Source organism: Diabrotica undecimpunctata, chromosome 8 (genome assembly GCF_040954645.1).
Source record: "Diabrotica undecimpunctata isolate CICGRU chromosome 8, icDiaUnde3, whole genome shotgun sequence".
Taxonomy (NCBI): Eukaryota; Metazoa; Arthropoda; class Insecta; order Coleoptera; family Chrysomelidae; genus Diabrotica; species Diabrotica undecimpunctata.
In genome coordinates this window covers 107,581,648-107,598,270 of record NC_092810.1, presented here as the reverse complement: position 1 = coordinate 107,598,270, position 16,623 = coordinate 107,581,648, and the positions used below count along the sequence as shown (strand labels likewise).

General features: G+C 33.5%; 1 protein-coding gene across 2 annotated transcripts in view; it reads right to left on the bottom strand.

Moving 5' to 3' along the window:
• ash2 (Set1/Ash2 histone methyltransferase complex subunit ash2) overlaps window positions 1-16,623 on the bottom strand; it is a 66,155-nt gene that overhangs the window by 14,008 nt on the left and 35,524 nt on the right. For both annotated transcript variants that reach the window (XM_072540703.1, XM_072540704.1), the window contains 2 exons: window positions 7,701-7,878; window positions 6,726-7,006 (listed from right to left, as the gene is read on the bottom strand). In XM_072540703.1, coding sequence (XP_072396804.1) covers window positions 6,726-7,006; window positions 7,701-7,878 — 459 coding nt within the window. The remainder of the gene's footprint in view (window positions 1-6,725; window positions 7,007-7,700; window positions 7,879-16,623) is intronic.

Genomic DNA, 16,623 nt, shown 5'->3' with positions numbered 1-16,623 from the left:
CATTTTTTATGAATTTCAAATTAAATTTTACATTTTTCCAGTGATTTTTATTTACTGTAGTATTCCACAACTCAATACAGTTTTGTGCTAAACTTTACGAGAAACCAATCACACCTCTCGATTTGAAAGTAAACATAATAATTTAAAGTCATGTCTAGATTTATGATCTATCATTATTTTTGAATTGAAATATTTTCATAAATTATAATAAAACACGAATCAATGTATGGGTACTGAGATAATGAAAAATTTCAAAATTAATAGAATTTTTTAAGATGTATGTTTAAATAAATGTTTAAATATAAATGTGACTGACTGATCTAGAATGCTCGATATTGTTTTAGTTTTTAATATACTAAAAACTTGCGACCTGTCGCACAGCCCTGCTTTTAGCTGGTTTGGTATAATATTTTCATTGAACTGGCAACGTTGCCTTCGAAATTAGAATGACACATTTGAAAAGCTCAACTTACACAACTTGAAAAACACGATTTTCGGTTATAAGAGTTGTACCAGTTTTTTCTGACGCGAACGGTACCAAATGTCAAGAAAATAATTTTACTTATTACAATTTTTTAACTTGTCATGAAAGCAATTATTGATGAAAAATGTCTATTTTTACTCTAAAAAAATTTAACAAAACGAGTGCCTGATTTCACTGTATACTATACCTCCTTTAAAAGTTTTGGGGCTGGAACTGGTTTTTTAAACACTGCAAATAACACAAATGTGTCTCACAAGCTGCAAAATGGTCTGGAATAACCAGGGACAAACAAACAGACGAAGTTGGACACTGGATTAACGAAAAATTGCAATCTTCAAAGCTTGGCTTTTCAAATACTCCTCGAAAACATGTGGACCCCTAATATTGTTGTAATACTGCTTACAAATATTCCATTTAGGTGGCCATATAACACATATAACGTTCCACAAACAAAATCTGCCGGGTTTCTGAAGATTACACGCCGAGCTCCTTTCCCGTCAAACTTTCAAATCCAACTTTCATTAACTGCACTTAAACTCCACACTGCTACTATACTGCACATTTTCCCATGACAAAAGACGAAAAAACAAAAAATAAACATTACGAATTTGATGAAAATTCGGACTACAACGAAACCAACTGCCTTTGACAGTGGCTCTACCGATAGTGATGTAATTCTCTTCCCCGCAATACCTTCTCAGCGAGCTAAGTGGATATTTATTTAACGCGCAATATTAAGCGAAAACGATCAAAGAATATACCAAAGGAATACGCGTCCGTGATATATAACCAAACTTTAAAATGTGTTTATTATCAATTTCAGCGATGCAAAAGGATTGAAATAATATTGCGGTGTTTTAATACATACAGTACATATGCACATACAATATTTTACCAAAAAGTATCAAACAGCTAAGCTGTAATAGTTTCGATAAAGTTATAAAAAATATCTTCTAAAACATTGTTATTACTGCTCAGAAGAATATATGACTCATTGCAGAACATCCACTGAACTGCTTACCGTAACTTTGCCATAAATGTTTTTCTGTTGAATATGTGTTCGTGTTTGTATATATTTAAGTTACGTTTTATATTCCTTTTTTAATACTATGTATGTTTTTTTTGACTTGCTACAAACAATATTTGTATCTGTTATGTAGTTAAATAAATACTCTACTCTACAGGGTGATTTTTAATACATACGAAAGAAAATACACATGCTACAAACTTTCATAAATTCAAAAATTTGAGCTTGACTTCTGGGTGGCACTTTCCCTCTGTGGACGTGGACTATAATTTCGGTAATTTTTAAATAGGCCTGTCTGTATTTTCAATAAGGCGAAATGCCTTTAATTACAATTAAGTCAAAACATCACAAACCCTGAACTACCAAAAGTATCCGTATATCAGCCAAGAATATGCGTTCACTACTGTACATCAAGAAATTTACTGCCAACGTCTTTGTCACTGAATATATCACCCGGTACAGAGGAACCTATCTAAAACATATCAACACAGCTAAAAAAATGTACTATCAAAATCGTCTGTGAAGTACTAAAAATGTTGCAAAAGAAGTGCCTAAAGACAGCCATTATTATTCCTCTTTATAAGGATGAGGTCTATCAAGCACTAAAAAATAATTTTTACACTGCCACAGTTTTCTGTAACTATACGAAAGCTTTTGATTGTGTAAATCCTATCTATCTGAAAGACCATATTATTCTTAACGAATAGCTAAGAAATTATAGTACGGTCATGTACAAGTAACCAAAGTACTTTTATACTTTTATATATATTTAGGTGTCACATGCAGCAACTTAAACTTATTAGTTCGTAAGGTTTTATTATGCAATTTGTAATTTATTTAAATTTTGCAATATATTGTGTGTTTTCTTATATTTTATTTGGTGATATTGACGATTTATGGAATTGTAGTAAATGTTAAATTGTTATTGTTATTTTTTTGGCTTTTTGTAAGCTTTGTCCATAAAATTGTACAATTTTCAGTGACAATAAAGCATATTTCTATTCTATTCTACAGTAAGAGTTTTAGTGCCTCTTCGTTTAATGTCGATGTGTACCAACTTCAATGGATTTTCACACGTACGTTGCTTTCCATTACTTAATTTTTGTCCATTTAACAATGTTTTTGATAAATTTTCATGGTTGTGGTTATCACTAGATTCAATTACACTGTTATACAGTGTAGGTAAAAGTTTATGGTCGGTATGGACCTAACGTGAGATGAAGTGAGAAACACCTGTTTAAAAGGAGAGAGGTATATTAGGTCCGACCTTTATATCGCCGAACATGCATCAGTGGATATAATACAAAAGGGGAAGTTCAACGTTGCCAAACTTATTGGTTTTATTTGACCTGTTGTCTTTTTAGCATTTAAATAATGTTCTAACATATCAAATTTGGGCGAAATGGATTTAAATGGCAGCTTACTGTTTTTTATTGGGAATATGCCACAATTTTACTTTACAATAAGTGTAATATAACATTTTGATTTCCACTTTGGAAATCGTTTTATACAAATAAAATTTGTATGTTTCGTATTTTAAGTACGATTTCCGAATTAAAAATTTAAACATCAAAATAATCTTATTTTAAAGCCACATTGTGCCTTATTCTCATTAAAAATAATAAACTGCACAATAAAATGCTTCATACAAAATTATTTGGCAACGTCTCGCCTCCCGATCTCTCGATTCGTCAAAGCACCGAATCAAACTAAGAATAGAGGTATCGAATAGAGGTGGGTCATTAAAGTTTTAATCGTAAACCGATTTTCGTAAACAAGTTACTATGATTGTTGAACAGTAGTTTCAAGTAAGAGAGTACCTACATAAACAAACATAATGGCTATTATCGTCTATACACAATATTTATTGAAGTGAAAGAAACTAATGAAGAATATATTTATTTTAACTTGAAAAATAAACTAAACAATACAACCCGATATTAGTAATTGTACTACGTCGGATACTATGGATGTAAGATTACCGTCTGCTAAAATTTTATTGCGAGATTCTTGCAGGCAGCGTACCATAACAATCACTAAACTTCAAGTATTTTTGGCCACTCATTGTACTTGTTGTTTCTTTAAAAGGCAGTAAAATTTAGGAAAGTTGAGAACAAATAATTCAGTATTCATGATTTAGATTTGGTCTAAGTCTAAATGTGTTTTTTGCCGAATTATCGAAAAAAAGACTTTTTATTTTTCTATTTGTACACGACAGCATTTAAGTGCGTCCTCCACCAATAAATTTAACGTATGAGCAAAACAATTTAAATATTTTCATTACAAACATCTTTAATAGCTTTAACCATATTTGAGGCATTATTAATTACTGCAAAATTTACTTTTCGTCTTAGACCCCACTGATTAATAATTTCACTAATTTCAAAAGCGATGTTTTCTGAATTATGGTTTCCAGAAAAATGGCAGCAGCCTAATAAAACCGTTTTAAATTCTAAATTTTCGGTTAAATATTGTCCTGTTAATGCGATGTAACTCTTAGTTACTCCATATGTCCAGAGGTCAGTAGTAATACAGATATTTTCTACTTCTTTAAAAACTTGTGATCTAATAATTTGCTCAGTTTTGATATAACATTCCTGAAATAATGATCCTGACGTAATGAACAAGTTTTTCTTGTTGGCGGTTTATATCCAAGAATCTACCCTGCAAACTTTTTAAAAGCTCGTTCTTCAACTATGGAAAACGGATGAAACGAGTCTTTGCATAGGTTTAGTAAATCCATATCTATTTGTTACTTTTGTTCTGAACTAATATTTTTATTAATGGAAGTATCCATCACCTTTTGACGCTTGGGTGGCGGTGGCAGTATGTCAGTACTTGTAGTAAAAGTAGTCGAAACGGACAGAAATGCGTCAGGAGAAGTTTCAATCATTGCAATATTCAGAAAGCGGACCATAAAAGCTGCATCTTCTATAAATGTGCATTTTTTTAAAATAAAATTATTATTCTAATACTAGGTCAATAATTTGGACTAAGAAAAATAATTCATAATTGAATATTTACAATAAATAAATCCTTTGTCGAACTATCAATAAATATTTGAAATCGAAAATGCAGATCAATCGTAAATCGAAACTCATCGATTAATCAGAATACCTAGTTATAAAAAACAAAAGAAAGAGTTAAGAAGCTGGTTACTTCTATAAAAAAAGAAAAAGATTGTACTAGTGAAAATCAACCAGTACAAGAAAAAGAAACTGATAAAGATGACTTAAGTCCATGGTGTATTTTTGATGAATTTATTAGACATGACTCATCTAAACACACACCTGTATCTAGAGATATAAAAGTCACACATGTATTTGTCTGATGATATTACCCACAAAAAATTTCGAACGGAGATTGGAACTGCCCATTACAGTGGTGGAAAAATCATCGCCATGTATATCCTAACTTAACCACTATATTTATAAAATATTGTAGTATTGTAACAAAATCTGTTCCTTAATCTGGTTTAATTTTAAACAAAAGAAGAAACAACAAGAAAAGTGGAAAAACGTATGTTTTTAAATGTCAATTTAGACGATTCGCGATTTAATAATGTGTCATGTAAATGTAAGTACTATTTGTATCGTTTAATTTATTTTTTAAGTTATAATAAATATATCCTTCGTTAGTTTCTTTCAATATAATAGCCAATATGTTTTTTGTGTACTCGCTTATTTGAAACTACTAATAAACAATCAACTAGTTAGAGTTTACGAAAAACGGTTCCGATAAAAATGTCAACGACCCACCTCTAGTTTCTTAGGATCGGAACCTGAGATATTATGTATATCTCAGATCGGAACTAATCGGAACTAATCGAAACTAATCGGAACTAATCGTCTTACTACTGGCAATGGGCAGCAATAAGAAATATGGAGGGGAGACCAAGGGGAAATATGATTGTTATATTTGTCTATTCGCTGAAAATATGATTTTATATCTGTGTTAGATATCCTGTTAAATTTTACCATACCGACCATAAACTTTTACCTACACTGTATACACAAATATACCTTTGGAAATGTGATAAATTCTGAAACTAGCTATCTTTTGAAATATTGTCTGTCATAGATATTATTGAAGATGTAACATATTATTCTTAAAGATTCACCATCAAGAAGTTTAAGAAATTCAGACTGTACTTCTTCTGATCCTGAAGCTTTTAATAAAAAAGAAAATAAATAAACTATTATCAACCATTTTAATGAAAATAAATTTTTCAACAGCGATTTCAAAATTGCACGTAATTAATTTGTGTGAGATAATTTCCTTTTACATTCTCAATTTTGTTTTCGTTCATTTTACAACATTAAAAAATGGTGAAAACCTTAAATAGTCCATGTCTGTCTGTCCGTGAACACAAGTCCTCCGTTATTAGAACAGATGGAATGACAAATGAGGGTCGAATAAAAGCGTATAACCCAAAGACGGTATTAAAGGTGAGAAAGTTCAGCTCGGACTTCCGGTTCTGAACTTGCAACCGAAAGTAATGTTTTAAAGTCACCGAAATAGTGCAAGCGATATATTATTCGACGAGCCTTGCAAGACGAGAACAACTTTGGCACAAATGACTTAAAATTAGTGAAATCGTATACTAAACGACGCAAAATTACACAAAGAGTTCAAATATCGACTTCCGGTTCTACTTCCTGTCACGCTGAGTGAAAATCTAGGACTTACGAAGTCCAATTGCTTGTCTGGAAATGTTTTTAAAATACCACCTATGTTTTTGACGAATCGATAACACTTCACGGGTCTTATGTAATAGTTTTATATAAAATTAATTATTTTACCTAATTAAATCACTTTTGTGATTGTTCTTTCATGATTTATTGATAGAAATCTATATTTACTTTACGATGATGTTTTAAATTTTAAAGAACTTAAATGTGTGGTGTTTAATAGAAGAATATTGAGAATTCGGTAATAAGCAGACATAAAATTTCATTAACCCATATTAAGTAATAACGCGCTATAAGAAGTAGTCACTTTTGTCGGCACTCCCCAAGTGCCACACGCCGTTTTTTTCGACATTAATTTTTTTTGCAATTTTCTAAGAAATGGTTTACCAGCTTTTTGTCTGTAACCGTTGGTAAATATTATGTAGAAATCGACTTTTGCTACCATGAAAAATATATCTGCTGTATGGACTTCCAATCCTATCTAAATATAATTTAAACTAGAGTAAGTTGAGTCTGAACTTACACGATCTTTGTATGTATTTGGAATTAATTTGGTAGTACTATTCACAGGCAAAACAATCATAAATCCTAACGTATCACCTTCCCCATAGCCCGAACTATATGATTTTCCAAGGGCTTCATGGAAACGTGTTCCTTTCAGTGATCTCCATGAATATCCGAACGTATCGTATCCCACGGGAGCTTGCAAATTGGCGTAATCCTGCCCCCAGCCCATCCGCGTAGCCGATCCTTCGGGCATTTCTTCGATAGTTGCTTCCCAGTACCAGACACCTTGTGTCACAACTAAAAAACAATTAAAAAAAGACTTTATTTCTAGAACAGTCACATAAAACAAAAAAAATATCCATCAATTCGAGTAAGAAATACACAATGAGAAGGAAAAAAGCAGAACAATTTTTGGCACTAGTCAAAAATAAAAACTATTAAAATAGCATATGTTATCACATAAGCTTTATTGATATCTCAACAAAAGAAAGAGAAGAAGATAAGTCGTCAACAAAAAAAAATCCCTTCAAACACTATTCAAACGGGGTGTATTTTGACAACAAAATTATACATCTTCAAAAAATGTTCTCACAAATATTGTTGGTTGCTTAAAAATAGAAGTTATTAAAAATGTTAGTTTTGAGACTTAGTCGACATACATTAATAATACATGAGACACGAGGCACTTGCATCCAAACAAATACATCGTATTTTTACGATGAATGCACTAGCCTTGTGACTAGTGTCCTCTACTTTATGGATAATGGATCAATAGACCAAACACAATAGATCATCAGAAGACCCCAGTGTACCTACCAAAGACCTACCAAAGAAAAAAAACCTAAATTCAAATTTCGGTCTGGAAGATTAGTAAGATTGGTTATAGTAAAAAATTTTAAAGACTGTTTACAAATTTTAAAACAAAAAAATAGCAAAATGAAACGATCTTTACCAAAATAAAATAAAAAATATCTTATGAATAATAACTTACAGTGAGTGGCCCTTACTGTAGAGTATCCCTTCTCTCCTGTTACTGCTATGCGATCTTCGGATATTTTTAACTGGGGAGCTCTGTCGTGTAGAGCTAACAATACTGTGTTGGCTATTGAAGTTCGATACAACCATCCTGGAATGGGTTTACCAGCCCAATCTGAGCTTTCATCGAATGCCTAAAAAGAATAAACAATGCATCATTATCTCAATAATTTTGAATATAATTATGTGCTTATTCACTATTTCCATTCATTCAAAAATTAAGAAAGCATCCGCGCATGTGTCTGTGTGTGCGGGCGTGCGAGTGTGTGTGCGCGTTTGCGTGTTGGCGTGCGTGTGTGTGTACTACAGAAAACACACTTGCAAAATTCGTATTTGAATATATTTTCATAATGTAAATTTTTTCTAGTAGTAGCGGGTATTCCTTTATGGTCCCGATAGGGACAGTTCTACTTTAGGGATGCGACTCTACCCACGCAAGCCATGTCTTTATTTCTAATCCCTTCACCGAGAGGAACGTATATCAATATTATCTATGTGCCTATCTAAAAAAACAAAATCCCTTATTCCTTCTCTAAAATCATCATTCAACACGTCTGGCCAGCATGGGGCATTATGGTTTTACCCCAAATATGGCGACTTTTAAAGCAGATTAAAGTGTACCCAGGTGGGTAGAGCATCAAATGTAAAATACCACACATTGAAAAAGATCTACCTCCTAGATCTGGGGCAGGTAAAAATTCGTCTGCCACAGAACAGAAACAAAGCACGGAACCTTGGATCAACAGATGAAAGACTAACAGAATTAGAAAAGAAGCTAAAAAGAACTAAATGGGACATAATAGGCCTAAGCGAAGTCCGGAGAAAACCAATTAATTTAAACTCTAGAAACCTCTTATACTACCTAGAAGAAATAACATCTATTAGGAATAGGATTTTTGATCCAAAAGCAACATATGGAAAATATTCTCAGCCTTAGAAATACTAGCTTATGAGTCAACTATCTAATTTACAAACTGAATAAAACATATTCTCTAAAAATGATCCAGGTCTACGCACCTACCAATTAATACTCGGACGATGAGGTTGAACACTTCTACGATGGTATCTTCAGACCCCTGCAAGACTAAAAATACCCCCAACCAATTCGCATAGAGAACTCCAATGCCAAAATCGGACATATTCTCTAAAAATGATCCAGGTCTACGCACCTACCAATTAATACTCGGACGATGAGGTTGAACACTTCTACGATGGTATCTTCAGACCCCTGCAAGACTAAAAATACCCCCAACCAATTCGCATAGAGAACTCCAATGCCAAAATCGGAAGGTGCAGAGACTTTAATAGGTCCTCGCGGACTGGGAAACCGAAATGAAAGAGGATGTACACTCCTGAATTACCTACATGAACATGATGGTATTAACACTAGCTTTGAAAAAAAAACATAACAGAAAAACGACCTGGGTCGGCACAGATGGAAAGATAAAGAAGGCGGTGCACTTTATAATAAGTAGTAGAAAAGATATTATTCGGGAAGTAGGTATTCTAAATAGATTTTCAACGGAAAGCGACCACCGGATGATAAGAGCAAAAGTGGATATAAACAAAAAAAAAGAACGACATGATTCTTAAAAAAACATTATGAAATAAATAACCCCAGAAAATATAGAAGAATATCAGAAAAAAGTAAAAAGTACTCTGAACTATGATTATGATATGCCCTTGGATACTAACGCTGAAGATCTGAAAGTCAATATTAAAAATGCAACATAAAAACAAAAAATAAAAACAAAAAAATGGTTCCAAACAAAAAATAGAATAGAATAAACCAAAAAACAAAAGATGAAGAAAAAGAAGACAACTGGCAGAATGCGATTGAGATTAAAAATTCATTAGAAGAATATAAAAGTCTGAAGGTTCTACGCAGAAAAACGCAAATAAAAAGATTTCTCAAAAATTCAGAAAGGAAGATCACATGGTGTGTTTAATTTCAGCTCAGATATATTCGCAATTTTATACGAGTATTTTCACCATAATAAATCAACAAAAGTGATATACCTGTTTATCAAAGTTAGTGTTATAAGAAGACATAAAAACGTGAGTAAAAGAATATTTATTTTTAAAATCGATCTAAATAAAATCGACATATGAACACAACACCGGACTTCAGATGCTACAAGATTAAAACAGGATCCATAAAAATAAATAATGAAGTACTTCTTTCTAATCTGGGGCTAATTATCCCATCAGAACGACTTCTCTTATCTAATGTTAGTCCAACAATCCCACACGAAATAATGAGCAATCTTCTCCAAAACCTAGGCTTGAAATTGATGTCACCAATAAAATGTTTGAGAATTGGAGCTACAAATCCTGAATATAGCCACATACTCAGTTTGAGGCGTCAAGTATACTTAGAACTCCTAGATAATATAACCATACCTGATTTTATTGTGGTCAATCATGATAATGTTAGTTACAAAGTATTTTTATCTAGCGACCAATCGTTTTGTTTCAAATGCAAACAAAATGGCCATCTTGCCTCACAATGTTCATCAGAAACCTCTTCCCTAATCAATTCTGATATACTTAATACTATTCCAACTTCTAGTCTACCTCACAATATCACTTCGCAGATTCACACAACAGAGCCACGATAGTAATTCACCAACTTCTCCTCTTACAATAAATTTGATGGAGGTGTCAAATCTGACCCCTCTAACAACGGCAAAATCAACAGAATCAACAAAAAGACATATATCGCAAACCTCATCTCCAACAGAAGAACTAGCAACCAAACTATTTCACGAGGGATGAAATAAAAGTAATTCTACGTCCAAAAAAATGAGTGGTGTCACCAATTCTGCACCTGATAAAAACATAATTCCATCCATTCAAGACCCACCCCAAGAACAACAGACACAAATGGGCCAGAAATTAAAAAATAAAATCGACACAGAAACCGAAGCAGAAGCTGCTAAAAAACTTATGAATAAACATTCATTAAATATGTATGTCTCATTTAGCAAATCCCGAAATTGATCTGAAACTACTATCAATTTCAGGATTTACTAAATGAGACATACAGAGCTAAAGATGTCTATAATATTGTTAAGGATTATACATCGGATTTAACATTACTCATTAAAACGCTTGTAGACACTCATGTTCATTTTAAAGACTCAAAATTAAAAAATCTAATCACACGGCTACGCAAAAGACTAGAAAAACCATTAGAACATAAAACATAAACCCGATAGTGATTTGTGTTTTAACTCAATCATTTCAATAGTACTATATTACAATGGAATTTAAATGGTTATTATACCCATTAAACCATGCTACGGGATCTTTTTTCAGAGTATGCACCAGATTTAATTTCTTTGCAAGAAACGCACTTGAAAAATAACTCAACGCATATCCTGAAAGGTTACACTGGATTTTGCACCAACCGACCCAATCCTAACTATGCCAGTGGAGGAGTAGCTCTATATATAAAGTCAAATATACCTGTCCAAAATTTAAACCTCGTAATTAATATCGAAGCAGTCGCTGTAACAGTACTAGCCCCACTAAAGTTTAATATTTGTAGCATTTATGTTTCACCAGACGAAACTCTAACTAAACCCAAATTACTTTAATCTTTTCCAATAAATAATCACGAGAGATTTTAACGGCCATAACATTACATGGGGATCAAATAAAACAACACAAAGGCGAAATATCTTAAAAAACGTTTTTAACACTATGAACCTATGCCTACTCAACGACGGATCTTCAACAAGATTCAATATGGCTACGGGAACATCTTCAGCCATTGATCTCTCCATATACGAACCCTCATTGCTTACCCAACTTGATTGGACAGCACTAAAAGATTTATATATAGTAGTGGCCACTTCCCAATCTTAATAAAACATACCGTTAATTTAAATACAAATACAATAACAACTCAAAAATGGAAACTAAAAAAGGCAAATTGGATTGAATTTGAAAAAATTATATCAGACTTAAGCAATCAGATTAAAATTTCGGAGTCCATTGACGACACACTCACGAGCTTTAATCAGCTTGTACTGGATGCTGCTAATATAGCCATAGGAAAATCTCAACTTTTAAAGAAACACAAACCAGTTCCCTGGTGGAATACACAATGTAAGGTCGTTATTAAATTAAGTAAAACAATTTGGAACCGATACAAAAAGTACAAAATACTGATCTATTAACAGAGTACAAAAAATGTAGAGCTGAAGCAAGGAGAATCATAAAAAAAGTAAACAAGAATCCTGACAGAAATACATATCTAGATTAACAGCAGCACAAATATATCATCGGTTTGGAAAACAGTTATAAAATGTCAGGACAGGATACTTACCAACAAATCGTAAGTCTAGAAAAAGAAGGGACGTTACTAACTGACTCACATGATGAACAAGAAATTAACTATCTGATACCTATCAAAAATTCTCATCCAGTCAAAATTACAGTAACGATTTCTAACTTGCAAACAACAGAAGAAGACAGTACCTATTACAATTTCTGACGAATTCAAACCTATCAATACACTTCTTGGTTAGGGGGAGTTTCAAGAAGCACTTAATAACATAAACGACACTTCACCAGGTCCAGACGATATACTAATACAATTTATTAAAAACTCCCCATAGAAACAAAAGACTTTCTACTCCAAATTTTTAATATTATTTGGTATATACACAAAAATCACTGCTCATGCTATATAGATCTTTAATTCGTTCCAAAATTGATTACGGATGTGTTGAATATGCATTTGCCAGCACAACAACGTTAAAACCTTTGGATACGTTACATAACACCTCCCAAGGATTATACTTGGAGCATACAGAACAACTCCGATAAATAGCATACAAGCTGAACTAGGTGAACCCACTCTAAAGCTTCGTAGGCAGCTATTAATCCTTAATTACACTTCTATCATATATCCCATATTCCCGCAGAATTCATCATACAATGAACCTAATTAACTGAAAGCAATTTCCACTCTTATACCAATACAAACATATATCTTCATCTCCACCTTGGATTATAAAAGTTCCAACTGTCAATTGCAGTCTATTACAATTCCAAAAAAATAGCACCAACCCTAATCTTATCATACAACACTTCAGAGATCTAATAAACTCCTATTCCGATTATACAGTATACTATACAGACGCATCTAAAACTGAAAATGGAGTCGTCCTTTAATAATAAAGGAAGAACTAAATAAATTGCACACTCATGATACAAGCATTAAGTTTCTCTGGGTCTTATCACATGTTAAAATAACGGGTAATGAAGCAGCGGATACCAAAGAAGCTATAAACGACAACAGTATCCCCATATCACCTACAATCTGTAAGTACGGATCTAAAAAGCTACTTTATAAAGAACCTGCTCGAAAAGTGAAACAATAAATGGAAATCCACACCATCAAAGCTTCAGGAGATAAAAACCAAGACAGGACCATGTCAACTAACCGAGGTATCCAGACGAAAGCAAATAATTATTTCCCGTTTACGACTTGGACATACCCAGTTTTCTCATAGGCATTTGTTTAAAAAAGAGTGAGTATGGCAAGTGACATCTCATGTTCTTTGTGTCATTGGAAATATCCAACTCTTCCAATCCAATCCAATTAAAGTACTCAGCATGAGTAATTTGACTTGTACAAATTGACTTCGAAAAAGAATTAAAGGAACAAAAGACCAAAGGCTACAATAATCCTGTTTATAAATTGAGAAACTGGACCAACGACACGACAGCTTCCATTTGCATAAAAAAACTAAAAGAATTAACAGACAAACGCTGTATTTACAGGCAAAATATATTACAAGACTCTACCAAAGATGGCCAAAGAATCTACCAGGAAGTAACATCTAACCGAGATACTGGCCCACCGATTCTAATCTCAGAAGTTCAGAAGACCATCGACCAAGCGAAACGAAGGCAAGCTTTTGATCCTGGCGAAATATCTGCAGAATTATACAACTATTAGATGATGAGGGCGTTGCGATTACCATCTCCTCCTTTAACAAGATATACAGCAGCGGTAAATTATCAGATAGCTGGTTAGAATCAATATTTATAACTATTCCCAAGAAAAGGAATGCCAAACAGTGTAGCGACTATCGACTTATCAGTTTAATGAGTCACACGCTCAAAATTTTTATTAAAGTACTACATTGTCGCATATATAAACTTTGTGAGTGGATAACAGCGAAAAGACGTGTGTCTCTGTTTTATCGAGTACGAAAAAGCGTTTTATCGTTTTTAACATATAGAACTCATAGAAACCCTAACACAACATGGTAGAGACCATAACACTGTAGCACTTATTAAAAAACTATATTGGGATCAAATGGCGTCGATCAAAATACACAATCGTCTGACAGCAGAATTGCCAATAAAAAGAGGAGTTCGTCAGGGCTGTGTACTTTATCCACTATTATTCAATATATATTCCAAAATGATCTTTCAAAATGCCCTCGAAAATATTGAAGAAGGAATAAAAATCAACGGAGAATACGTAAACAACTTAAGATACGCAGACGACACCGTCTTTATTGCGGACAGTGCTGAGGGTTTACAACGACTTTTGAATGTCATAACCAGAGAGGGAAATAGCTTGGGACTAAATATAAACACAAATAAAACATTAGTAATGGCTGTTACACGTGCACCAAATGTCGACATTAATATTTGTATCTATAACAAACATATAGAACCAGTACAAAGATTCCAGTATCTTGGTTGCTGGATAACAAACAACCTTGACCACGAGGTCGAAATATGTGCTCGTATAGAATATGCTAGGTCCGCATTTCAACGAATGAAAAAATTCCTAATAAACTCTACGTTATCGTTGGATATCCGATACCAATTTGTAAAAACGTTTATTTATTCCATATTGCTATACGGAGTGGAAATATGGACTCTCGGAATTACAAGTATGAGGCTTATAGAAGCCTTTGAAATGTGGGTTTTTCGAAGGATGCTGAAGATCTCTTACAGAGAAGGACAGAGTACGTGACCAACAACGAGGTGCTAAGAAGAATGGGTACTGAGAGAGAACTCCTAAATATTGTAAAAAACAGAAAAACGAGTTATCTAGGACATATTTAAAGAGGAGAAAAATACAACTTCCTACGACTTATAATGGAAGGGAAAGTGGAAGGAAGAAGAGGTCCAGGAAGAAGAAAATGCTCTTGGTTGAAGAATGTAAGAGACTGGACAGGCATGGACAAACATTCAATACTAAGAACAGCTCAAGATAGAGAGCAATTTTCTGTAGTTATAGCCTACCTTCAGTAATGGAGAAGGCACCTTAAGAAGAAGAGTGGAAACTGGTGAAGAGCAGTTTGGTTTCCGAAACGGTATGGCTACTCGGGAGGCTCTTTTTTGCATGTGAATAATCTTACAAAATAGTTTAGGAAAAATATTTACGTATGTTTTATCGATTTCGAAAAAGCCTTTGATAGAGTACCACATACACTACGATTTCAATGTTTGGACTCGGTTGATCTGGACACGTATGACATAAGATTGATCAAAAATCTTTACTGCAATCAGACCGCTTGTATTAAGGTGGATCAAGAAGTTTTAGCCAAAGTTTCTATTAAGCGTGATGTCAGACAGGGATGTGTTATGTCACCGATGTTGTTTAATGCCTACACTGAACCAGTTTTTGAGATAGCGTTAAATAATCGTCGCGAAGGTGTTAAAATCGGTGGTGAAATTATTAATAACATCAGATACGCAGATGACACCGCCATAATGGCAGAGAGCCTAAAAGACCTTCAAACCCTGTTAAATGCTGTAAACAACGAATGCAGTGAAAAGAGCTTAACAATCCAAGCAAAGAAAAGAAAATGGATGGTGGTCAGAAAAATTAATACCGAAGACTCAATACTAAAATTAGATAACAAAATTCTGGAAAGGGTGGAACACTTTCGATATCTGGGTAGTTGGATTGACTGCAGGGTTGAAATTGACCAGAATAGAAATTGCACGAAAAATGTTTATGAACTGGCATTCTGTATTGTGCAGTAGAAGTCTGTCATTGACCACACGTCTAAGAGTATTGAAGTGCTACGTCTGGTCTGCTTTGTTCTATAGATGTGAAACCTGGACAACAAAAGTAAAAAATCTTAATAAATTAGAAGCGTTCGAGTTGTGGTATTACCGTCGCATGCTCAGAATTCCCTGGACAGTACACATATCTAACTTACTTGTGTTAGAGACCATGCACAAAGAGCGAGAATTGATCAACATCGTCAAAATAAGAAAGGTCCAATACTTCGGCCATATAATGAGAGGACCTAAACTATACTCCGGTTGATCACTCAGGTCAAGATCACGCTGGGACGGAAGAAAGCAACTGTCCTGGCTGCGGAACATTAGACAATGAGCAGGTCGAACGGTCGAGGAAATGTTTCATCTAGCTGCCGATCGAGAAACATTTATCAGCTTGTTAATACGACGATAGCCAACGCTTCAAAACAAGCACAGCACACAAAGAAGAAGAACTTCTTTTGTGAGTGGTTAATGATGGATTATGACTAACGAAACGTATTTTTCTGATAGGTTCTTCATCTCTAACAGATCGCAGACGCCCATTAGAGACAGACGAGGTGTTCAAAATCATTTGGACACCTTTTATAGAAATATTCTTTACCAACTATGTAAATTTATTTGCATATAATATCCACTGAATATCCAGCCAAAAAAAAAGAAACTCGAAGAAACCCGAGGAAAAAACTATGTAAATAAAAAATATACAAAGATAATAGTTACATAAATAATAAATAGTCACATAAATATTGAATCAATCAAATTGGCTATAAAATCTTAAAAAATTGGTAAATAATAATTGAATATCAATAAATCTGATAATCTAA